The sequence below is a fragment of the Phascolarctos cinereus genome, unplaced genomic scaffold (genome assembly GCF_003287225.1).
Source record: "Phascolarctos cinereus isolate Bilbo 61053 unplaced genomic scaffold, phaCin_HiC Scaffold_3;HRSCAF=262, whole genome shotgun sequence".
Lineage (NCBI taxonomy): Eukaryota > Metazoa > Chordata > Mammalia > Diprotodontia > Phascolarctidae > Phascolarctos > Phascolarctos cinereus.
In genome coordinates this window covers 192,777,623-192,803,173 of record NW_027555736.1, presented here as the reverse complement: position 1 = coordinate 192,803,173, position 25,551 = coordinate 192,777,623, and the positions used below count along the sequence as shown (strand labels likewise).

The window sequence follows — 25,551 nt, the reverse complement described above, 5'->3', positions numbered from 1 at the left end:
TTACTTTGAATAGCTTTGTATATATTTTATATTTACTTCTCTATGGACATGTTTTAAGCCCAGCAAATCCAATAGAATATAACCTCTTTGAGGGCAAGGACTGTTCTATAATTATCTTTGCATTCCGCAGTGCCTACCACAGTACCTTGCACATAGTAGGTGATTAATAAATGTTTGTTGAATGAAATAGTTCTCATATAGGCACTGTGAATATTTAGTTACCACCCCAATGCTGGAAATTAGAGCCTAGTACAAATTATAATCATTATATGTAGGGGACATCAGTCTGTGTGTTATGGCTGATTGCATCAGCCAGCAGTATGGCAGGGGAAAAAATCAATCAATTTCTCTGGGGCTCAGTTTTCTCTGCAAAATGATGGGGGTAGACTAAATGACTACTAAAGTAAGCTAGGTGGCACATTGGGCTTGGAATCATGAAGACTCATCTTCCTGAGTTCAGGTTCAGCCTCAGATATTTACTAGCTGTATGACCCTATGCAAGTCACTTAACCCTGTTTGCTTCATTTCCTCATCAATAAAATGAGCTGGAGAAGAAAATGGCAACCCACTCCAGTATCTTTGCCAACAAAACCTCCAAATGGGGTCAAGAATAGTCAGACATGACTAAACTCAACAACAAAGTCCACTCCAGATCTAAATCTGATCCTGTGTTCCTTCCACTAGTGGACAGTAAAACCCAAACCCTTTTTCACTATGTGGATACTTGTCCATAGGAATAGGCACTTAACTTCTAATTTCAGTTTGGGAAGTTGGGAACTCCCGGATAGGGAAACTCTACAAATGCCAGAGAGTACCTTTATGCAACTTCTAGCATTTACAGGGTTGCTAAGAACCCTTAAAGTTTCCTTGACTTGACCAGGGTCACATAGCCACTAGGTGTCAGAAGTAGCACTTGAATTTAGGCCTTCCTGGGTCTGAGGCCGATTCTATCTACCATTCCATGCTCTCTTTCCATAATAGAATATTAAAGCTAAAATTTGAGTTTTGATGTTAGGGAGCCATCACTTTTTCATCTTTGTATCCATCAGTGCTTAGCCTGGTGCCTTTGCAAATGCTATCTGTCTGGCAAGAACTTATTTGTAGGATCAGTCCTCAAAGCTCACTGAATCCAACTTCCTCATTTCAAAGACAAGGAAATTGAGCCCTAGAGAGGGTAAGTGATTTGCCCAATGCCAGCTCTTTAGTGAGTGGAAAAGCAGGAACTAGAGTCCAAGTTCTACTCCCAATCCATTTCCATGTGTAGGTTTGGCAAAGACCTCAGAGGTCATCTAACACAAACCCATGCCTGAATAAGACTCCTCTCGACAACATACCCAAGTTGTTGTTGTTCAGCCTTTCCTTGAAAGGAAGGAGAATTTAGGCATCCTTTCCTACTTTTCTATAATTAGGACATTTTTTCCTTTCATCACACCTAGATCTGTATCTTTATGATTTCAACTCATTGCTCCTATTTCTAGCATATGGGATCAAGAAAAACAGATCCTGTTACTCTTCCACTTCACAGTTCTTAAAATGCTTGACATGCCCTGCCAAGAAAGAAAAAAAACTGTAGTAAAAACACTGCCTGTGGAGTCAGAGTACCTGGTTCAAATAGTGTCTCTGACAACATCTTCTTGACCTTTGGCAATCACCTCCCCAGTTTCCCCATCGGTAAAATGAGGGGTATAGATGACATAAGCTCAAGGTCACTTCCAGCTAAGGAGCTATGATCTTGTGATCCTATGGAATAAACTCTTCTTGATGAAGCTATACTAATTCTTTGTGATCACTACTTCCTTTTCACTAACCATCCCTTTAATAGTACAGTTCACATTTTTTCCAAAAGTTTAAGTCATGTTCACTGGTTTGTACTTTACAAATTCTACTCTTTAGTTTTTGTTTTTTTCTTTATATTAGGACAGTTGCCTATCTTCAATCCCATGTCACTTCTTCTTGAAGCATGATTCTCCTAAAGAGACATCATGATAAAGGGAATGGGATACTGGAGTTGGAGTTAGAAGGACCTGAGTTTAAATCTTGCCTCAGACATTTGCTAGCTAGGTAACATTGGGCAAACCACTTAACTACTCTTTGCTTCTGTGTCCTCATTTACAAAATGAGAGGGTTGATCTTAATAGCCTCAAAGGTCCCATCCAGCTCAAAATCTAAGGCCCCGTGATCTTCTCTTTGCTGTTTCAGAGATCACTGACAGTTCCTTGGCATCACACATTGGCTGGTTTTTTGTTTCATCTTTTTTTGGTAATCCCCTAGAGTATAATGTATATGGACTTGGAAACTCAAATTCGTCAAGAGCAACTAAGTGATCCACCTATTTGCTTTGGTTAGCAACTCACTGTTAATCATATTTGAACTATCCTTTCCAGTTGAAAATTCATTCTCCTTGGCAGAGAAAGCAAAGTATGAGTTGACAAATGTCTTCCTCATTTGTCCATTATAATAATGCTATCCACCTAGAACTATGATCCTATCTCCAATGTAGCTAAAGGCAACCCTTTTTGTTATTTTTATTTTTTCTTGTCAGCTTCAGTTCATCATTAGCTTTGTCACTGCTGACTATCCTTACAAAAGCATGCCATGTTTTAGTATTCATGCCATTATCCTACCCTTGCCTTCATCTACTTCAGATGTCTTTTTACAAATATAAATTATTTTATGAGTTCCCTGTGCATCCACATTGGTCTCTTCAAAAGACTCCTTTTTTTTAAACTAATCATTAGAATGATTTCTTTTTGCATCTTCAGAATTTAATTCTTGAGACCTTCCTATATCTGAATAAAAGCCAAACATCTGGGACAACTTTTCATGTAAAATTTCATTCTGTGAGATTCCACCTATATGTTCTATAAGACTTTTGAAATTTGTTCTTCCAAAATTTGGGGTACATCTCAAACTATGCTTGACTTTCTTTCCTCAGCACAAATTCTAATATGGAATGATTCCTTCCTGGCAAGGTTTGTATCATTTCCATTCCAGCAGTCATGTTCTTTTTTTTTTTTTTGATGAGAATTAGGTCCAGAATTGTTTTACTCTTTTATTCCCTCACCTTTTGAAAGACAGAATCTTCATTAAAGCAAGCCAGGAAAATATTAGGCAAACAAAGAACTTCAACCAAAATCTGGATAATTGAAAACTCCTATAACTATTATTTTATTCCTCCATGCTAGGATTGTGATCTATTCCCCAAATTCCTCGTCTATTTCCTTATTCTGTTCAGATGATCTGCAATATACTCCAATGACAATATCACTTCTGTTTATATCTCTAGTGGTCTTTACCTAGGTTTGATCTATTTTGCTTCTCTGAAGAAAATAAAAATAAAAATAAATGCTCCGGAACCTCCTAATATTAGGATATCTTCTTAATATACAGTGCTATTCTACCTCTCTGTTTTTTAATTCTCCTGTTCCTTTTCAATAAGATATACCCTTCCAGGGCCAAATTCTGGTCACAGAATTAACACAAGTAATAAAATGGATGAATGCAACAGAATGCTCTTTCAATTGCATATCAGAAGCTGGGCAACATTCAGTCTTCATCCACTTGGTTTTTCCTGTATGAATTGCTAGGCTTGTATCTCTTTTGATTAAGTAGTTCTTGCTATAGTAGCATAAATTAAACTAGATAATAGATATAAAAACACTGCAAAAAGTTATGTCAAATGGAAGACAAGACAAGAAAACTGCTCCTAAGTAGCCATTAATTCTAGGTGCTTGTGTAACATAGGTCCTCCTCATAACATGTTGTCAACAGTACCATTTTTGCCTTACACCAAAAGCTACCTATTTTAAAATGGCAAATTCCTAGAAGGAAGAAAGGATTCAGACTGTGTCTTCTCTATCAACTCTGAAAAATACCACAATGCCTAGTAAGTGCCAGTCATACAACAGAAGGATGTACAGATGAATCTGGAAGGATTACCTAAGATTCATTACTGAAGATTTCTACTTAAATAATGCATTGCTAAGGAAACTTACAAACGTCTCAAAAAGAACTGAATACCAGAAAGCCTCTTTCCCCATGGTGAGAAGGGAGGGGAAGGAAGAGAAGGGGAAGAGGAAAAACAAGTATACTACTTTTCAATTAATTTATCTATCATCTAGCTGAGAACAAGAAACTCTTTAAGAAATGTTATCAAAAGTGTTAACACAAGCAATATATATAGCCTCATATGAAAATAATTCTTAATATTTGTGAGGTGTGTAACATATTGGCAACTGTTTGAGTTTAACACACTATGTGATTTGGGAAGTGCACATTGCAGAATTTTTAATTCAGTGATACAAAAGGCACTAATGAAATATGCATGTATGAATTTTGTATCATATTAGTTCCCTCTTTCTTGAAATCTGAATAAAAGCCAAACATCTGGATTATGTTTGAAAAGCCTGAATTTCCCATTTTCAGAGAGATTCAATCTATTTTGACATTGCACACTTAGCCTTAACATTTACAGTGTGCTATTAACATTACTTGCAATTGTAAAAAAAAGTACAGATTTAAACAAACTTGGTGCCTCCTAGCGCTAAAAATATATGTGTATTTGAAAAGACTGTTGCTACACGACCATAGTTTAGGCCTCATCAGCGTTTCCATTATAAATACTTGAATTGAAGGGGTTGGCAATTTGTCTTTAAAGATATGGGTAAAGCCTTGATATGTAAGTTCTCCTAGAAAATCACTTTAAAAATTAAATGGTGATTCAGGCATCACTTAGTTTGATAAAATATTTATTGATTTAATTTTCTTTGAGGATCCTAGTTATCCAAGATACTCTAGGCTATATGACTCCTGTCTTCAGAGAGTTTACTTTTTACATTTACAACATAAACAAATAGTTTTCCCTTTTCTTCAAGATGTTTGGGTGGATTGTTTTTGGCAGTAGAACAAAGACAGGAGAATGGCCATGCTTTAGGGAAATAAATATGGACTTCAGTGTTTTTTCTTATTTCATCAAGATAGACTTGCTAAAGAAGAGCATAGTGTTTGTCTTAGGGAGAAGGAAGAAGGGAGAAGAAAGAATTTACATTAAACACCAAGGAATTCACAGATAAAATGTGTGGATGCAAGCATCAGTGAGTATTGCCAAAGAAAAGCAATGGTAAAGTTTAATTCTCCACATTTCCAAGGCATATATTATACTGATTTTTGGACCTGGTCATTCTTTTTTTCTTTTTACAAAGCACAATGAGAGGTACCATGGAACAATGGATAGACAGCCAGCCCTAGATTCAGAAGAACTGGTTCAAGTCCAGCTTTTGAGATGCAATCCCTGACAAGTCAACTAACTGTTCCATGTCCCAAGCTAATGTCTGGACAATACATTACAGATGAGTTGTCCTCTAAATTAGTAGAGAAAGTCTCCAGTGAGGAGGTCTTTATACTGAATAAATCACTATTCTAGATTAAAAAATAAATAACGGAACTCAAAGTTTTAAAAAATTAATGTTAAAAATTGTATTTACGTGTAACTAGGGAAAAATAAAATACTAAAATTTTACAAATACTTGCTAAAATAAATAAATAAAAGTTTCCTACAACTGAGCATATTGAATTGAGAAATGTGTCCTCACTTAATTACCGATTTGGTGTTCTCTCTTTGAGTAGCTGAGGCTCTCATCATCTCTCACCTGGAACATTGTAATAGCCATCTAAACATTCTCCCAATCTCAAGTCTCTCCCTACTCCAATTTCTCCCCCACCCAGTTGCCCAAGTGATTTTCTTAAAGGATAGATCTAACCATGTCACCTCCCCTCCTGGCTCAATAAACCCCTGTACCTCTCTCACCTCCAAGATCAATTGTAAAGGCCTCCATTTGGCATCTAGGGTTCTTTGCAACAAAGCCCACCCAAACTTTCCAGTCTTCTCACACTTTACTCCCCTCTACTCATTCTGCTATCCAGTGATACTGATCTATTTGCTGTTTCTTGGACATGACACTCCATTCTCCGTCTCTGTGCCTTTTACTGGCTGGCTGGTTGTCCCACATGCCAGGGATGTTTTCTGCCCTCACCCCCAACTTGAGTTTTCTTTCAAGACTCAGATCAAGTACTGCCTTTTTGAAGAGGCCTTTTCCATCCCACTAGACACTGGGACATTCTCCAAGTTTCAGTTAAGTCATTTTTAGTCAAGTCTGACTCTTCGTTTGCCATTTCCTTCTCCAGCTCATTTTACAGATGAGGAAACTGAGGCAAACAGGGTTAAGTGACTTGCCCAGGGTCACATGGCTAGTAAGTGTCTGAGGCCAGATTTGAACTCAGGAAGATGTGTCTTTCTAATTTCAGGCCCAGCACTCTGTGCCCTATGGCACCATTTAGCATATACATACGCACATATGTGTGTGTATGTATAATGTTCCCCTCCCCTCCAGGCCTGTTCATTAGACTGTGAACTCCTTGAGGACAGCACTGCTATATCTTTTTCTTTGAATCCCCAGGACTCAATGCAGTGCCTAGTGCATAGTAAACACTTAAGACATTTAAAGTTGCTCAGTAAATTCCACCAAGTTGTGTAGTGGTCTTAGAATTAAAGTAAAGTGTGTTCTTGAGGGTACTTGGAGGGGGGTGGGGAAGGGAAACAGATTGAGTAAAATTTTCATTGGTAAAAATAGGTTTCATTATATTAATTTCTAATTCCTTATTCTTGGCTTTTCCAACCTGGAACAAGATGGCATACATGTAAAGATGTTATATAATTACATAACAATTTTTGGTATGTGCTGACATGGCATTACAACATGACATGGTGAGTCATAATGACACTGTAATTAGAATAGTCATGATGTATTATGGCAATGATCCACATAGTCACTGAGGCAGGAAATCCATTGAAATGTGCAAATATCCAACGGGACGCCGTACAACCAATGGGGTGCCATGGGATGGAGGGGGGGATAGCTAGTGGGTTAGCTGCAAATAGTCTAAGACGTTAATTAGATAGCATTGAAGCATACAGTATTTGTAGGAAATACTTTTGAGAGCCATGTTCAAAAGTTCAATAAAGCTCTAACTGAAATGATGGGAATGTACAGCCTGTCCAATTCACATCAGTTCTGAGATAGGTAAATTTCCTGTGTTGTTTCTACAAGTTATATAGTTCTGATGGTTTGATGCTTGACTTGCATTTCATGAACTTCCTAGGAAAAGTAGAATGACCTTAGAATCAGGTGAAACACTCAGTTTTCAACTGCCCTATTACTGGTGTTTCCTACTATTTCACACACACACACACACACACACACACACACCCCTATATATACACACATACATATACACACACACATACATATATGTATGTAGGTATGTATGTATGTATGTGTGTGTGTATGTGTATTGAAGGGAGTTTCCCTATAGACAATCACAGGTCCTTGAAGTTGACAGTTTGAAGATGTGATAGCATGCTAAGTTACTTTTGTGAAGAGCTATTCTGGCAGTAGAGTTTATATAGATATAGATAGATATCTGTACATAGTACACATATATTATATGTGTATAGATAAAGAATGCTCCTTTATCTTCAATATGCTCCAGTGCTTTACTTTGTCAAGGTTTCTCTGAGAAGGGAAAGCGAGGAGGAGAATCATATAGCTGATTCTAATGAATCCATGAAGTGAAGGTTATATGTGTAGTTAATATCTTCCTTGGCATTTTTTCCTCAAGAAAGTAAGCCTAGTTCATGGGCCTGATAAGCTGAACAGTTCTCAAAGAATCCTTTGACTGGGACCCCCCTACAGAGATTATCTTTTAAAGGATGTGAATCCCAAAACACCAACGTGACTGAACCTCTTAAATCTCTTCTAAGGAATTTTTTAGTTAGGAAAGTGGAGGAAAGACAGTGTTTTAAGCCTACATGTTCATTCTATGAATGAATACATCTAATGGAAACACACACACACACACCCTGATGTTATATTGCGCACACTTGTATGAATTTAAACCATTAGATTCTGGGTATATGTCCTTAGCAATTTAATTATGTTTAAGATCTGGTTAGTAGTGTAGTAAATAACTGGTATTACTACAAAATTGCATTGAGAATATAATGGGATTGAATTTCTATACAAGTTGACACTCAATTAAAATTTCCATATATCCAGTGAATTAGTCAGTTCTTGGCTGCAGTGTGAGGGTGGATTCTTTTCCTGCTTGCCGAACTCTCCAAGACAGGCAAAATGCATAATAAAGCAAAATCACGACTTAATGTATGAGCAAAGACTTAGGCTATGCTTATCAAATGCAGAACAAAAACAAGAACATAGACTAGAAAACACCCACAGTTTTTCCCCCCTTAAATTCCTCTATTTATGGTATTGACACTAGAGGGAAAAATAACATATTAAAATCTCCTTACTGAATTACTGCCCTAAACCAAGAGATCCATGGGGCTTGTTCAGCTAAAAGCCACAACAGACTTTGTAATGCAATGATGTAATCTTGGCTTTGTGTCATTTATATTCAACCTAAAAAAAACAATTTTCCTGAATAGACACGCTGACAACAATATTGTTCAGTGTTGGTTTTTATTTGGATTGTTTCCAAATGGTTCACATGCCTCCACAGTAACACATCATGCCTGCTTAAGGTTTTTTTTTTCCATTTGGATTCCAAAGTTTCCTCCTTTTACTTACATTTTATTTTTCTTTTAAAGTCTGGGTTATGTTTGTAAAACTAACCAGCTCCACCACAAAATTAGGATGTATCTTGCGGAGTGCATTCATTTTACTTTTTGCATATTTTTCCTGAGGTCATGTCAAGGTTAGTTTGAATTCCATCCTACATTAAGACTTCTTTCACAGCTATTTAGCTCTGCAGCCCACTCCCCGCTGGGGTCTGCCCCTTGGGCACGTCAAAGCTTCAGACCTGACAAATCACACACAGATGAAGCTGTACAGTTTTTTTAAACAGTTTCATCAGTAACATTTTTTCCCCTTTTTTCACTATATTCTTCCATGTTGGGGTTTATTCTCTGGATTACCATCTCACGAATTCTGGTTTCTATTTGATACCGTTCTTTTTTCAAATCAGTTACAGTCTAGCAGTGCAATTAATTGTACAGTAAATTCTATTAATCGTCTCCTAGGAATCACCAGTACTGTAGATACCCCCTTAAAAAAAAAAAACCTGACAAACCACAGTTCATTTTCTGGTAAATCTGTAATTGCATGATTAAAATCTATTTGTACAGGGAAGATTAGTGGGCTGAAGATGGAAAAATGTAAAGAAGTTTTGGGAGCTAAAAAAATGTAAAATGTATATTCTAGGTTCATCCACTTTATAATATGTGCTGCCAGTTGCATCTGCAAATGTTTCTCACACTGCCATTAGTTTGCTCTTATCTGTATTTTAGCAAACTGTGAAACTAATGGTGCAACTCCATTACCTGTTTAATTGACAAAGTTAAAATGCTTGGCTGCTAATGAGTGTATTAGCAAACAATATACCCTTAACAGGCTTAAGCAGCTCAGGATTTTTAAAAGCAGCTTACTGTCCTCATTTTTATTAGACAAAAATATATTGGCTGCCACAAATTACTTGATCGGCTGAAAAAACGATATAATTATTGCTATTTAACAATGTTGGCCAAGCTGAAATGACAGCTATAGATAGATAGATACACACGTATGTATGTGTATATCCACATATATGTTTATATGTACACATACATAATTATACATATATACACAGATAACACTCAAGAACAACAAATGACTCTTTTCCTTTATAAAACCTTTGGCTTCCTAGTTAAAGCTGCATTCAGCACAAGAGACACCTGAAGATCTTAACTATAAACTAACTAGAACATTTAGAAGTGAGAACGTCATCATTAAAACATGAATGTTCTTTCTACCTCTCTTTCCGTTTCCACTTTACAGTTAGTTCAACCTAATGAACCTACCCAAGAAGTTGCTTCATTGAAACCAAGTAAAGTGGGGTCCACTAAATAATCCCCTCACTCTCCCGCCAAACAAACAAACAAACAAACAAACAAACAAACAAACAAACAGATGAGTAAGACTAGTTGTCTTGGAGACTTCATGTTTTAGGATATTTTATGGAAATTTCTGAACTTCTATGCCACGTTAGGAACAAACCAAACTATGAAAATGTCCATGGGGGGGGAGCCATGATCTAAAATTTGTGTTATTTTTTGCAGCAAGATACATGTCAACGGGCAAGCCATCTTGAAGAAATCATTTCAGCATTGGCACATGAACACATTATAGTGAAAAGAGAGCCTTGTGCTTTTCACTTGGTGCATTTCAGTCTTCAATTAATGTGAAAGCACTACAATGGCTCTGCAACTTCTCTTGCCTAGTGGTGCACCATTTATCATTGCAGTTTTACATTGACCTTGACACCCACTTCATTAGAATAAAGATTGTCTACCATTTAGGTTACATTGTTCCTCTGCACAGAGACCCCATGCAAATTTCTGTTCAGATAGAAGAGCTGTGAGCCTGTCAGAGGTCATCTGCATTAAATGATTGCAGCTATTTTCCTACTGCTTCTTTTCATTCTACTCAATTCAGGCTAGGAGGATCAGTCAAGCCCTCTGCCTGAAACAGTAGGGCTGCTGGGAATATAGCTGTTTTGGGTAGTAGTGGATATGCCCTAAACAGTATTAAATATTTAATATAAACTCATTAAAGGGCATGGAAAGGCTTCAAAAAAGATATTACATTTAAAGGAAACTTTAAATGGCTAGATTCCCCCTTTCTTTAAATAAGCAGAATGCTGAGGATCAATTGCCTTTTTTTTTCTTTCCCCATTGCGTGTTCAACATTTAGTTCTTCAAGTTAGGGAATCTTTTCTTCAAAGGACTTATTTCACTGGCTTCTGTAAAAAGGTCATAGGAAGTTGAGAGGGGTTTTTTTTGTTGTTGTTGTTGTTTTTTGTTTTTGTTTTTAATGTAGCACTGAAATTCTGCTCTGGATCAGTTTAAAAGTAACATCACAGGCCTAAGTATTTGTTATGAAAAAGAAGAGACCATGGAAATAAGTTGCCAGGTCTCCTGCTTGAGTTTTCTGAGTGATATAATTGGAATTAAATTATTAATGGGAGATACTTTAAAAAAGATTGTTTTATGATCTTCTATTAGAGAATTTGCAATTCATTTTAATATTTGTAGTTTGATTTATATTAAAGATAATGCAATCTATGTCCAATTAACAATACATGGCCAATGTAATATGATTTCCAGATCATGCAAATGGAATAAGCTGGAAGAGGAAAAAAACTCAATTCTTAACCTCAGATGTAATTTGCTGTACGAGTTCTGGCAATTTTAAATGACATTGCACTTTTTAATTTTTCCAAAGGCTCAGCAGCAAATTTATCCCAATCAAGAAAGCCTATTATTAATTTACAAGGACAATTGTAGGAGTCTTTATAATTTCCCTGTGCAATTATTTGCCATAAATTGCTAATGGCAAAATACAAGAACTTTGTAAGATATAACGACTCTTATTTGTCTAGTTAGAATACCCTTCCTCCATTCTGAATGTCTTCCAGAAGTTTTAGTTACAAAGGCAGCATCTGAAACATTAACGTAGATTATAAAATGCCTACATTGGTGTTATTAAAAAAAAAAAAGAAAGAAAAAGAAAAAGGTAGAAACCACAGAACTGTTGTGAAGGGTAGACTGGCCTCTAGCAGATTCCAGCACTCTGCTTGTATACAGCTGAGCTTTGGACCCTGGACTTTTGTATAAAAAGACTCTTTGTTCGTCACTGAATGGCATTAGGCATGGGCTTCCTAAGGGGCCACCATGAAGCCTGGTATGAAGAGTGCAAACACTAGCCAGAAGGCACAATGTAAGGGTATACAGATAGCTGATAGCCAGACAAATATCCATATTTCTGTGTGAGTATCTTTGTCTGCACATATATTTTCTGAATCAACTAGTACTAGGTCGCTTTTTTTTTTACAACATATTTATTAATGGATAAAGTGGAAATGGATTTTCAAAAAAAATCTGTATGTCATATATATATATATATATATATATATATATATGCATATATATACAAATTCTTGCACATATGCCAAGCGTATATATAGTTAATGTCTGTTCGAGTATGGAATGACGTAGACATGATTAGGTGTGTGTAGACTCATACTAACAAGGACATTTTGTCTTTTTTTTTAACTAGATCTTATATTTAAACTTATACTTTGATCATTTTATCTAAATGCTGGCTATATAGCTTATTTTAATTACCACGTAAAGTGACATGCTCTTCTGGTTACAAGCAGAGGGGTCAGAATAAGAATCCTCAAGCCCAGACAACACAGACTAGCATAACCCTGCTCTAATAATCAAGAAAACTCTCAATCCTTCTGTCTTGTAGCCATAGCTTCACTCTGTGTTCAGCAATGTCTAGTCTCTTTTCAGTATAACCAACAGAAGCACCATACAAAAGTCTTACAATGGATGTCTTAATCTCTCTGTGTGCTTTTAGAGCATTATTTTTGAATTCCATCATGCAGCCTTTTCTCTTTCCTCTTCTGAAGTTTTATTACAACGGCAGAATTCCCAGGGAGCTTTGGGGGCAAGGTTCACATAATATGGCCCTGAAGTTTTGCTGCAGGGTAGAATCCATACTCCAATCCTGACCATCTTTTGATGATCTTTCTATTTCAGAAAGATTATTCTGGATATAGAATCTTATGGCATTAACTGTATACAGTTGTTGTGTGTGTGTGATTTTTTTTTAAATTACTAGATAGTGAGCATGTACAAACCTTTCATGATGATTTCTTTCTCTGACCTCTCAGTGACTAGGCATCTTGTTCTTTAACATTGAGGGAGGCAGAAAAATGCTTGAGTTGCTCAATGTGTGCCTTCTATACCAGTTTCAAAATGGCTTATTCTTCTGGTTTCCATGGTGACAATTAACACTGTTTCAAGGCATTGTTCCAGTCTCCATTTGGGCAGAATTTTCGGGTGTGATTTTTCACAAAAAAAAAAAAAGAAAGAAAGAAAAAAAAAGGTTTTAGAAAAAAAGCAGCCTTTAGCATAAGTGTCAAAAAAAGTTATCTCAATCAAGTCTTCTTGCATTTCTTAAAATATTTCTTTCAGAGAATCCTGCTTTTGCTTTCTTTGTTTTGGAATTCCCCGATAGCCCTTATGCTTGCAAAGCATAGCCACTGAGTGACTGAGAATTGGCCAAACTTCTTCAGTTCACATTTTTTGCAATTAGTTGGTCTGAGTTTTTGTTTCCCTTTTGAGCTTTCATTGTTTTATTTTTCTTTTGGCACAGGACAGGAGGTAGGAGGAAGAATATCATTCCACTTTAATTTAGATCTTTCCCAGTTCTGTTAGGCAGATTCATGAGCAAAATAAGGAAATTGTGCAGGCAAACACATTTAAATAATGTAAATACTCTTCTTTCAGTTTGGCCTCCTTTTTATTTTTTCTATTTTTGGTAGGACAGAGAAGGTTATACAGCAGGTGCTATGACAAAATAAAACATGGTGTGTTTATTTACTGCAATGGTTGAGACCAGTCATCTGACTTTAACTTTGTTAATCTCATTTTTGGCTATTGAATAGTCATCTATATCATAATATCCCTAGACTATAGGACACAATGGGGGCAGCCTTTGCTCACTTACTGCCATGGAGAGAATGAATATGAAGATTAAATTATCTTCTCTCCACCGAATAAAATAGTCCTACCAGAGATAGGGTGGTCCAGACTGATACATCTGATAAGCTGATTTCCTTCCACAAATACTTTTCTAGAAATCTTGGAGAGAGAAGCAAATGCCAAAACAACAGCGGTAGCAACAACAACCCACACCCCTCCACACATAAAAATAAAACCCAACAACCTACCCAAAAACATTAGCATCTAGAGCCTCAGGGCATAAATCATAACTTGATTTGAGGTTCAGAGCTCCTCAAAATTAAAATAAATATTTCACCTTAAATTTATAAGTGACAGGCTAGTGGTCTTCATTCACAAACCCATACATCTAACAATTAACTGGATCCCTTCACTTTTTATAGTTAGAAGGCATCGTCTATCAATCAACAGCTTTCGCTAAGCTATTTATACTGTATCTTACACTGCGATGGAGACAGAAAGGGTGCATCACAACAAGTTTATTTTTTTTGCACAAAATCACTTTTTACATCGGTTATACTAGTGGCTACTTGTGCTGTGGTACACTAAGAAAATTATTTTAGTATCTCCCAAGTTAAACACTTTAAAAAAAATTATAAGACTATCATTATTATGGATGATACCTGACCCATTCTTCCCTCTTTACTGAATTCATAATATTAAAAAAAATAAGCATTAGGATTTTGGGAAGGGGACTTTTAGGAGGGAAAGAGATAAAATTATTTATTCATAGGTAAATGTGGCTACTACTGGTCCAGTCTGCTCCATTTTTACACAGCTAGAGGACTCCCTCTGTCTGCTAATTCACTTGGCATCAGGGAAGGAGTAACCTGAACAGGATTTCTGTGCCTGACTAACATAGATCCAGCAACCCCCATATTATGTAGCCTTACAGAATTAATTATGTAAATCTCTTCAATCGACATCATCTTTAGATAGAAATCTGATTACATAAAGCAGGTTGTCATCTCTTCCAATCAGCACTCTGGCTGAATGGAGAAGCTAGCTGGTGCTTCATGCAATACTTGTTGAGCGTTTATAGCCAATAAAAATGGGTGGACAATTTAGTTACTCCATGCTGGAGTCAAGCAATTGTTGCAATCATCTGCTTTTAGAAGTCATGAACTAGATTTTCTGTGAATCACCTACCAAATTCACAAAGAGTCTAAGTCAACCCTTGATTTTTTTTTTACTATGCATATTCATGTAATTTGGGGTACTCTGACACCCTGATAAACATTCATAAATAATACAAAATGCTTTAAATCTCATTTAAAACATTTTGTTCTATGATCTACAAATGACTAACATTTGGCGAAGTTTACATAATACAAATGATATGCATGTTTAGTGTAAATGAAAGATTAAAATATGAAACTAAGAGTATGCAAACATATGCATGCAAATGTTAGAGTTCCATTAGCTGAAGTAGTCAGTTCACACCTTTCTTATTTTCTCTGAAGCTCTTTCCATCCGTATTTTTTTTTTAAATCATGTCATGTTCTGGAATAAATGCACCCAAGTTTTTGTGTTTCTTGGATCCCCCCCCCCTTTTAGGTTTAATGTTCCACCGCTTTGTCTAGTTCATAGCATTTCCTCTTGGGTTCATTAATGGTTTCTCATTAATGGTTTCTACCTATTTCACTTAAAGACAAGGAATACCAACCACCTGGGACTGGTTACTCTACCAAGAATGAATGAAGTTTAGAGTGTATTTTTTTTTAAATTTTGGATAGGTACTGAATGAGTGAATGGTTTTTTCTACCCCCCCATAATCTAGACACTCTTTTATGCTTAGAGCTATTTTTATATGAAACTGGGGGGGGGGAAGAATTAGGCATAATCATTGTAGTTGTGCATTCTATATGACTTTCTAGCTAAGAAGTTATTTGAGTTGTGTTCTCTGAGGAGTCACCATAGTAACTGTTATATTGTATAGCACTTACATTACCTCTGGCAAAATATCTTTCTAAAGAGGCTCACTTGGCAGTGTGTCAGTTGTACAATATAAATTTTTGGGGTAAAGTGGGTGCTGTAGCCAACTGTTATGTTTTGAGACATTGTACGGCAATTTGGGAAAAGGGGAGAGCCATGCTATTTCCCTCCCCTGCCACCCCCCAACTATTCATTTCCATTCTGCTTCCTCTTCCCTACCCCTCACTCCTACCCCAACTTATAAGAAAAGGAAGGTGAGTCATTATACTGAAAGTCAGATGGAGAGGATATTGAAACATATGACCTACATGGAAAATTTGGTCAGACAATGGTGAATGTGATGTTTCCTGGGGCTGGGGATATGAGGGAAATATCTGGACCTAAAAGTTTAATTGCCAGAATTTTACTACAAGTTTTGTTCTTACAGTCTGGGATTTTTAATTATAAGTTAAATTTGCACTTACTATTATGGCTTATGACAGAAAACTGAGCCTACAGATACTAGTAGTATCTGAGGGATTTGTCTCTTAGAGATATATCTCTTATAGTAGGTTCTTAAAAACTTATTGATATTATGACTATATTTGTGAACATGAATGCATAAATACATATCTGTTTGTGTATATGCATATACATTTATAGGCATGTTATTTTTAAATAATATAAACCTATGATTTCATCAGTGCGGGGAACTCCCACTTTGGAAACTCCCACCCCCTAAGCAAATCAGTAATCAACACTACAAAGTTAAATGACCTAGAGGACTACTTGTGGTTAAGCTTACCATATTACACACAAGGCTTGAACCCAGGCCTTCCAGTCCCCAAAACTGCATATGCTGTCTTTGCTCCAACAGTAAAAAGAACACTTGGCTTTGGAGTCAAATGGCCTAGGTTCAAATCCTGACTCTTTTACTTACTCTCTGGGTAATCTTGGGAAAAATTACTCTACGGACATTTCCAACCCTAGATCTATGATTCTTTCTATGTATATATCATATTTAAAATATATATAAAGTCTGTTTTCAATTGTAATAATTCTTAACAGCATTCATCCAATTCAAGATACCTTTACCTGGAACATATTAAAATTTACATTGGGAACAAAAATAAAAAACTACAATATTTTAAGGATGAAAAACACAAAATTAGCACCTCCTTACAAAAATGGGCAATGTAATACTTGTGATGAGATTTGGATAGGAAAACACCTCTCTCTAATGATCCCTCTCTCTCTCTTTTTGTTTTAGCGATACAGTGTAGAAATGTCAATCAGGCACCCGAAAAAGATGGCGCTGCTTAGGAAGGTTGAAGATTTGAAGAAAGGTGGTGCTTTACTACAAAACGATCTCCTTGAAAAAGTGGATTCAATTAATGAAAAATGGGAGCTGCTTGGGGTATTTGCATTTTTATTACTGTTTGTAGGTTATGTGTACATTTTTTGGTGTAGTGAAGTACTCTATCTGTCTGATTTCTAATTTGAGGCACAAATATCTCTCTCTTTCAATTCACTACCTACATTTCAAACAAGCTACTCATGCTATTATGGGGGGGGGGACCCTGCTTTTCCTCTCCTGTTGATTTTTTTTTTATTCTAAGCCTGTCTCCTCTCTGACTTTTAATAATTTTAGTTCTTTAATACATAAAAAGTAAGTAAAATATGCCATGTATTATGGGTATGCACCAAGTCAACTATAATACAGTATATCTGATATACACTGACTGTCATGCTTGAGTGAATGTTAATAGAATTTATTCTGAAGGTACATGTTAGAGACATCTACCGTTTAACTATTTACTGTACCCTTAAGATGAAAAGTGGGGTTGTCACTACAGATTTCAAGTCGTACTCAGGACTCTAAAACAAAGAGGTAAATTGGGCCCAAATCTGAAAATCTGAATTACAGAATTAAAGCAATCTCTCTTTTCAGGCCCAGTTTACAGCTTACTTTTAACAAAAGCTCCCCAAAAAGTTTTATGTAATTCATTTCATGCAATGATGTGCTGAGTCTCAGCCAAAGACTGAGATACAAGAATCTGGAGGGGGGGAAAAAAAGCAATATAGTGACTATTACCCAGAGATCAGGGATAGCACTGTGTAGGAGACAATATTGTTCTGTTGTTGGAAGATAGCTGAGAAAAACAGGTTAAACTATTTTGCTTCTAAGTTGCCTTTACTTCAAATTAATGGTAAGATAAATTTGTAAATTACTTAAATAATTAATTACAGCTGTTTCATATCGATGATATTCAGTTAGGGAACATAATTCTGCTTGCCTCCCTTTTCCTTTAAAAAAAAAAGTCCTAAAATTGTAGGAAATAAAAAGCTGTCCATGTAACGATGAAATCACAGGCTTTGGTTTATGCCATGTTTAGCCTGTGTACTAATATAATGGCAATTTCACATCTTTGTTTGCTCATCCAAATTCAATTGAATCTGCAAATATGCAAGGTGACTTGAAATGTTAAAAGTTTTTCCTGTTACCCATTGGTTCAACACTTTTCAGAAGTAATTGACAATACTCCTCTCAGTAATACTGTGGGTTAGACCAGATTCCACTAATTTTTGCACATTCTGGAATCTAATAAAGGCAAATGTATGATGGAACTTTAAAAAGCGGTAGTTCATTAAAAGTCAGACAAGAAAAGTGACTTTATATGTTTTATCAGTTTGATTGGGAGCATAATAATGCACTCATTTCAGTTATTAGACTATAATACAATGTGATACCTATTGGGTGAACCTCCAATAAATAATCTTTTAAAAGCAGTTATACTATAAATGGAAATGTTAAGTACATCTTTCTTAACAAATTTTTAAAATTCACAACTTGATCCTTAAAATAAAATAGACTATTTAGCTATCCCTTAAGCATTTTTATGATAGATTTTTAAAAGGAAGTGGTTAGTTTCTCATGTATAATAAGTAGTGTTTGGTGGAGGGAATTTTGGAGGGGGGAGAATTTAATAAAAAAGCAATGCAGAAACTAACAACAGTAGGCATACTGTTTTAATTGGCATGATTACATTTTAATTGGCATGAAAAAAATTAAAGACAAGGATTTTAACTTCTAACAATAGTAAAATAGAGGGATATGGTTTTTAATATTACTTTCATCTAAGGTGAACAGTGTGGAATGGAAATACATTAGAATGAAATGTCAGTGGTGCGTACAGTTTAATCTGTGAAATTTTGTCCCCTGTGCTGCATATTACTCTGTCTCAATTGCATATTAAACAACCCTATCAAGGCAGGCATTGGCATCTGCTGTGCTGACACAAATTGTGAATTAAATGAAATTGATGTCCTCTGTCGTATATTTATGAAGACGGACCATTCTCTGAAGTATTCTGTTTATGAAGAATTTATGATTGCAAACTGTTCCAGAACAAAAAAGTGGCAATAAATTCTTTTTTGTGACCCTACCCTCCAAGGGCATTGATTTCACCTCCTGCTGCCACTTTTGTTACAGCATAAAAACAATAGCTAAATCTGGATTCCACTGAGGGTCTTCAAATTATCAATATTTGCACCATGAAAATGGAAGGGTGTTGCCAGGAAAGCCGATGTTGCTGTTATGATCTCCTAAAGATGCTATTTACAGAACACTACACAGCAGATGAATGTCTGTTGATTTAATTTTATTTGTGTTTTAAAGCTTATTTTTGCAGGTTTAATTTATCACTATAAATCCAATCCTCTTTTCCAAACTGTGTGTTTTCAAAAGAAAACCATCCCATCTCCATTCAAAAAACCACCTTCATGACAGAATACTTAAGCTCAACAAACTACAAGGATAGTGAATAGGGTATTATTATTATTACTTTTTTTTTTTTTACAACAAGTAGAATCTAACATGTCAGGTGAGGGTTTGTAGGAAGAATAGTGGAGCTGGCAATTTACAAGTCAGGTAAAATCTAGAATAGCTTTGAGGAGGCCCAGCCCACTTCAAGCTCACCTTAGCTGTGAGCTTTAGGGAATTGCCTTTCACAATACAGAAAAGGAATTTAATTCTCCATGCACAATCTATCCTTGGCCTCTTTAGTATATCATTAAACTTAGACTTCTAGCTCCTGCAAATTTTATGCAGAGGTTCTCTGTCTGTAAACTCTGTCCTGAGAATCTTAATGAATTCTTATCAGTGACCGGGAGGTGGACTTTTAGGCCAAGTTTCCCTCATGTGGAAAGAAAATACAAGTGAATATAGTCCTCTTAATCCACACATGTAGCCAAGACAACACCCACCATCTTAGAATGAAAGCCTCAAATGCTATAACAAAACTGAAATTGACTGAATGTCAATAGAAACTGGAAAAATTCATTCGGATGTCTTACAGGTGGCGCTTGTTGCTAACTAACCTGTGATGTATTCTGGTACATGAAGCTAATCTATGGTTTCTTTATCTGATGCATTAGAAAACCCTAGGAGAGAAGATCCAGGACACAATGGTAGGGCACAGTGGGTTAGGTCCACGTGACCTTCTCTCTCCTGAAAGCGGCAGCCTGGTAAGGCAGCTGGAGGTCAGGATCAAAGAGCTGAAGGGATGGCTGAGAGATACAGAGCTTTTCATCTTCAATTCCTGCCTGAGACAAGAAAAAGAAGGAACAATGAATGCTGAGAAACAACTGCAATACTTTAAGGTAATAAAAAAACAATCAAAGTTGATAAAAAGCTTTCTTTATGGTAAGAATGAAATATTTATCAAGTACATAAAATATTACACCCTCTATCTATGCATTACTGTGCACTTAAATTTATCCCTGAATTCAAAGATACCCTCTATGTTTCTAATACTGAATACTGAACAGTGTCTGCATGTGTACATAGTTTCTATAGATATGCATGTAAGTATAGAACAGACCCGCCTGTTGCAGGGGTGGGGAATGGGTATTAGTTGAGAATTTTTTTTATTCAAAAAACAAAAAAACAAACAAAAAAGATTTGAAATTTTGAAAGGCAATCCTTGGTAATAAAACTAAAAAGATTACATAATTTTTGCTAAAAAGATTCTGAAAAAAATGAAATGAGAAGGGTACAAATGTTTTATTGATAGGCAGTAATGCTGACAAAGAGTAATAGAGTTTCACGCAGTAAAGACTGACTCTTTGGAGAGGTAGGAAACAAAACAGAAGCCCAACATTCTCAACATTAGAGGCACCTAAATATAACAGTGGTAATGCCAGAACCGTGTCCATGAGAAAAGCAAGCCATCATGCTATTTAGTCAAGGCATTTTCCTCCCATTTTATTTCCATTGTTTACACAGAGTGAAAGAAAAAGTAGTAGGGGTTCTAATATGTGTGTTTATACTTTCTAAACCAGTTTGCAAACACAGGCCCACCCAATTTGATTTTGATCTGATCTGCTGACATCAGCATCTCAGGAAAGGCTCTGGCCAATTCACTTGAACAAACATTTGTTAAGTTGCCTATGATGTACAAGATGCTGTGTCCTGTAGGAGATAGAGAGATAAATGAGATGTAATGTTTTTGCTTTCAGGGAGCATATCATCTAATAAGGAAGACTATAGGTACGCATCTCTAATAAAAGTTAGAGCCTCAATAAATGCATAGGAAAGGTACAAAGGTTACAAGAGAACCACGATTAGACATATTACTTTGCATGCAGGATGAGGAAGCTTGGAAAGCTACAGGGAGGCAGCTGGACCTGACTTGCCCATTTTCTGCAGGAAGAGAAGGATTTTAAGAGGTGAAGATATGGCATCAAATGATCATAGGACCATAGAAAGAACCTTAGAAGTCATCTAATTTAATCCCTACATTACAAAATAATATATTTTTTTAAAAAATCATTAAGCGTTTTTCCTCCTTCCCCTACCCACTGAAGAAGGAAGGAACATTGTATCATAGAAGTAGGGTCAAATAAAATAAATTGTTACATTGGCCATATACAAAAATATGGTTCTTGTTCTTCATTTTAATCCATCATTTCTCTGTCATGAATTGGGCAGCATTCCAACCTCCTCATTTTACAGGTGAGAAAACTGAGGGCCACGGAGGTTTTTATAAAGTCAGGAGTGGACCTGAGTCTTCTGACCCCAAATCCAGAACTCTTTCTGTCATGGAACAATGTGAACAGAGGTGTTTAGGTTTCTTCTAAAACTTGAAGGGCTTTAAAGAGGAAGAAGACAGATTCACCTTCAATGGCCAAGAAAACATTTCTCCATTTTCTAAGCAGTTTGCAGTTCTTGCTGGACTCAGTTATGCATTGTCCACTCTTGGGCAGGTAGGCTGACCTTAGCTACCCGATTGCTGATAGTCTGAAGGTGAAAGAACACTCCCATTCCCCTCACCCTGAGCATGTACCTGTTAATTGTGTCCAAAGTGGCTAACACATAGTAGGTCTTAATGAATACTTGTTGATTGATTGATTTCCATACTACTTTGGCCAGAAACTTCCTATCTTTGCGACTGACTGAAAAAAAATCAAATATATTACCTTAGGAACTGTCTTGCCAGGGCAGGCTGCACATTTTACAAAGCAGTCTAGGGGAAGCTAGGATAGAGCACCGACCCTGAAGTCAGGAGGACCTGAGTTCAAATGTGACCTCAGACCAAAGACTTGACACTTACTGTGTGACCCTGGGCAAGTCACTTAACACCAACTGCCAAAAAAAAAACCCCCACAAAAAACCAGTCTACATATTTATAGGAAATGGTTTGTTTCTTCAAAGATTGAATCTTGCTTTTAGACAGATAACTATGGACTATATGAACCTCTGGTATACTTTAAGGAATATGCTAGATTGGCAGTTAATAGAAAGGGTTAATAGGAAGTATCTTTTAACCTCTTTTTTATTATAATGCTACATTTTTTTTTGTATAGGCATGCTTATATGCATGACTAGTTCTAAGTCTATATATATGGCACAGAATACTGGGATTGTAGTCAGTTCCTGACCTAAATTCCAATCCTAGTTTGGATACTTATATAACCATAGGCACGTGATTTAATGTTTCTAAGCCTAGGTTTTATTACATCTGAAGTGGGGATAATGTTATCACCAATAGCAATAATAGTAGAAGTAGCAGCAACAATTAGCATTTATATAACACTATAAGGTTTGAAAAATATTTGATAGATGGATGACATATATTATGCATATACATATATTATGTAATAATAACATAATAACTCTTATTTCTTATTTGATTCTCACAAATACTTGATTCTCATGAATACTCTGAGGAACCCTGAGAGGTGGGTGCTATTTTGCTCATTTTATGAATGAGGAAAATGAGACTGAGAGTGGTAATGTCTACATCACAGGGATTCTGTGACATTCCAATGAATTAATGTGTGTAACGCAGTCTGCAAACTTCAAAGAATTAAATGAATAGTGGTAATAGTAGTCATAGTCATACTATTCACATTTTAAAACTGGAATCCTGTTGTCATCATGACCACCATAATCTGTGTATGATCTATACTACTGAACTTTAGCAAGCATTTAAAAAAATCCTAATGAGCACTATAATTGTATCCTGAAAAATAAGCAAGGAGCAGATATTCATTTTGTTGCAGTTTTTAGGATGCTTCATATAGTAAAATCATTTGTTTAAGTAGGAGTGACAACTAAGAAGGAGGAAAGTTAGAAATTAGAGAATAGAAAAAAAGGAGAATAGGGGCAAAGAGGGGGTAAAAGATTCTGACTGCATAAACTGTTCCCTGAGGCCAGGGTAGGTGATGCAGGCCTGTAATCTTTGCTGCTGGGGAGGCTCAGGCTGATGGATCCCTTGAGTCTGAGAGTTCTGAGAAGCAGTAGGCTCTGAAAGTCTATCTGGTGTTAGCATGAAGTCCAGAACTAATATGGTGAGCCCAGGCTTCCTGGAGAGGGAGGAGTCCCTCCCTACGCAGCCTGATGGGAGAGAGCCCATCAAAGCTTCTCTGCTGTTCTGTCGAGTCAGGTCCATGGCCACTGGGAGAGTTAGGGAGGCCAAGTCTCAAAAAACAAACACAGCAATAAGCAACCTGTTCCTTGGGAGTGATTGAGGCCTTTGGGAAGGCCTCGGACTCTTTCATGTCATTAGAATAACACTGAATATTTGATTATTTCAGCTCAAAAACATGTAGAATACTATCATGTTTTCTTACTTTATAATACTTTTTTTGTCTGCATTCTTAATAGTTCCAGGAAGCAACTTGCTGAGAAGATCTGGCTCAGTTAAGCCTCATTTCTCAAAAAGAAAAGAAAAGTTTCCTTACTTCTTTGTGATAGACTGAAGGTCTCCTCACTGACAACAGATATTTTGATGAGAGAATGAATAGATTTGACTGTTGAAGCCCTTGTGATTTGAAATAGTTTTGATAACTCTAGTTAATATTTTCTGTTTCACATCCTAGATTGGTATTGTGCAGATTTGTTGAAGTCAATAAAACCTGGGTTTTTTTCTCTTGCCCTGGAATCCCCATCTCTGCGGTAGTATTAGATTAAGGTCTAGACATAGTTGATTATACACTGGTTAGATGCATCTGGTTACGATAATTCTTTAAAGGAACTGCTAGATTTGCCTCCTGAAACCCTAGGACTATAGAAAAACAATAATGTTTGTTTTACGTAAACACAGTCAGAAGTTTAAAAGTTTCTTAGCAATTAACATTTTAGTGCCTAGGGTATTATTCATCGAAGGCACTACATATGAGAGACAGTGCACAAGGAAAGGGGTACTTTGGAAGAATGGACAGAGGCACTTAACACCAGGCAGAATTCTGATTAGAGGTAATAAGGATGCACTGAGTAAAATGTCTTACTTCCTGATACACCAAAAAAGGACGCCCTTTGCCAATAGGAGGTGCCAAACAGCTCAGGTTTTAGAGGGTTAAGAAAATTTTAAACCTGTAGATAAACTCTTTAGAGGAAAGATTTTGGATTGTTACATGCCTAAAAGTAATCTTTTTTTTTTTTAAAGATTTTAGTGATGTCTTTTTTTATATCACTTTAATTTCCCCTTGTATCCCTTCTCCACTTCCCTACCCTGAGAGCTATCCTGTATAACAAATAGTTTTCTTAAAACAAAAATAGGAAAGAAAAGAAAAAACCAGCACAACAGATGAATACATCAAAATAGTCTGAAAATATATGCAATGAATAACACTTAGGGACCTTTCATCTCTGTGGAGTGATGGGGTAATGGTGTGTTCTCATAGCTCTTCCCTTTAGCCATGTTCATTCTTTGTAATTTTGAAAATTTGACTTTTGACTTTTTCCATGTTTTTTTTCACGCATGTGGTTGTAGTATGTATGTTATTTGCTTGGTTATGATTACTTCTCTGCATTAATTCATATAGAAAAGATCTTTCCATGTTTCTCTTCTGGATTCATTACATTTCTTATAACATTCTGCTTTTAACTGTGTATTCGTAGTCACCTCTGCCTGTACTGGTTACACAGTGGAGAAGAGAATTCATCCATAAGCTATATCTTTATTAACTCTGTTTTCTGAATCTGAGTCTCTTAATGGAATCAAATCCTCTTTCAGTTGTTGTTCAGTTCTGTCTGACTCATTGTGATCCCATTTGGGGGTTTCTTGGCAAAGGCAGCAGAGTGGTTTGCCATTTCCTTTTCTAGCTCATTTTACAGATGAGGAAACCAAGGCAAACAGGGTTAAATGACTTGTCCTGGCTCACACAGCTAATAATAAGTGTCTGAGGACGGATTCGAACTCAAGAAGATTAATCTTCCTAACGCCAGGCCTTGTACTCTACCCATTGTGCCACCTAGATCTTCTTTCCTCTTAGAAAGTTAATGGCATTTGGAGGTACAATGGATAGAGACCTGGGCCTTAAGTCAGGGAGGCCTGAGTTTTAAAAAATATATATATACATATATGTGTGTATACATATCTATATCTACATCTATATATCTATATCTCTATATATCTATGTATGTATACATACTTATCCAGTAGCATATGCTTTCTTTCTATTTGATACTTTTGTTTAGAGAG

General features: G+C 36.2%; 1 protein-coding gene and 1 long non-coding RNA gene across 2 annotated transcripts in view; one reads left to right on the top strand and one right to left on the bottom strand.

Moving 5' to 3' along the window:
- LOC144456337 (uncharacterized) overlaps positions 1-25,551 on the bottom strand; it is a 204,106-nt gene that overhangs the window by 30,971 nt on the left and 147,584 nt on the right. The window contains exons 3-4 of the long non-coding RNA XR_013485418.1: positions 19,943-20,167; positions 12,763-12,941 (exon numbers count right to left, since the gene is read on the bottom strand). This is a non-coding gene — a long non-coding RNA (uncharacterized LOC144456337). The remainder of the gene's footprint in view (positions 1-12,762; positions 12,942-19,942; positions 20,168-25,551) is intronic.
- The window catches only part of AKAP6 (A-kinase anchoring protein 6), a 496,473-nt gene that overhangs the window by 372,841 nt on the left and 98,081 nt on the right, over positions 1-25,551 (top strand). Inside the window, 2 exon segments of the mRNA XM_078151395.1 lie at positions 16,833-16,979; positions 20,000-20,224. Coding sequence (XP_078007521.1) covers positions 16,833-16,979; positions 20,000-20,224 — 372 coding nt within the window.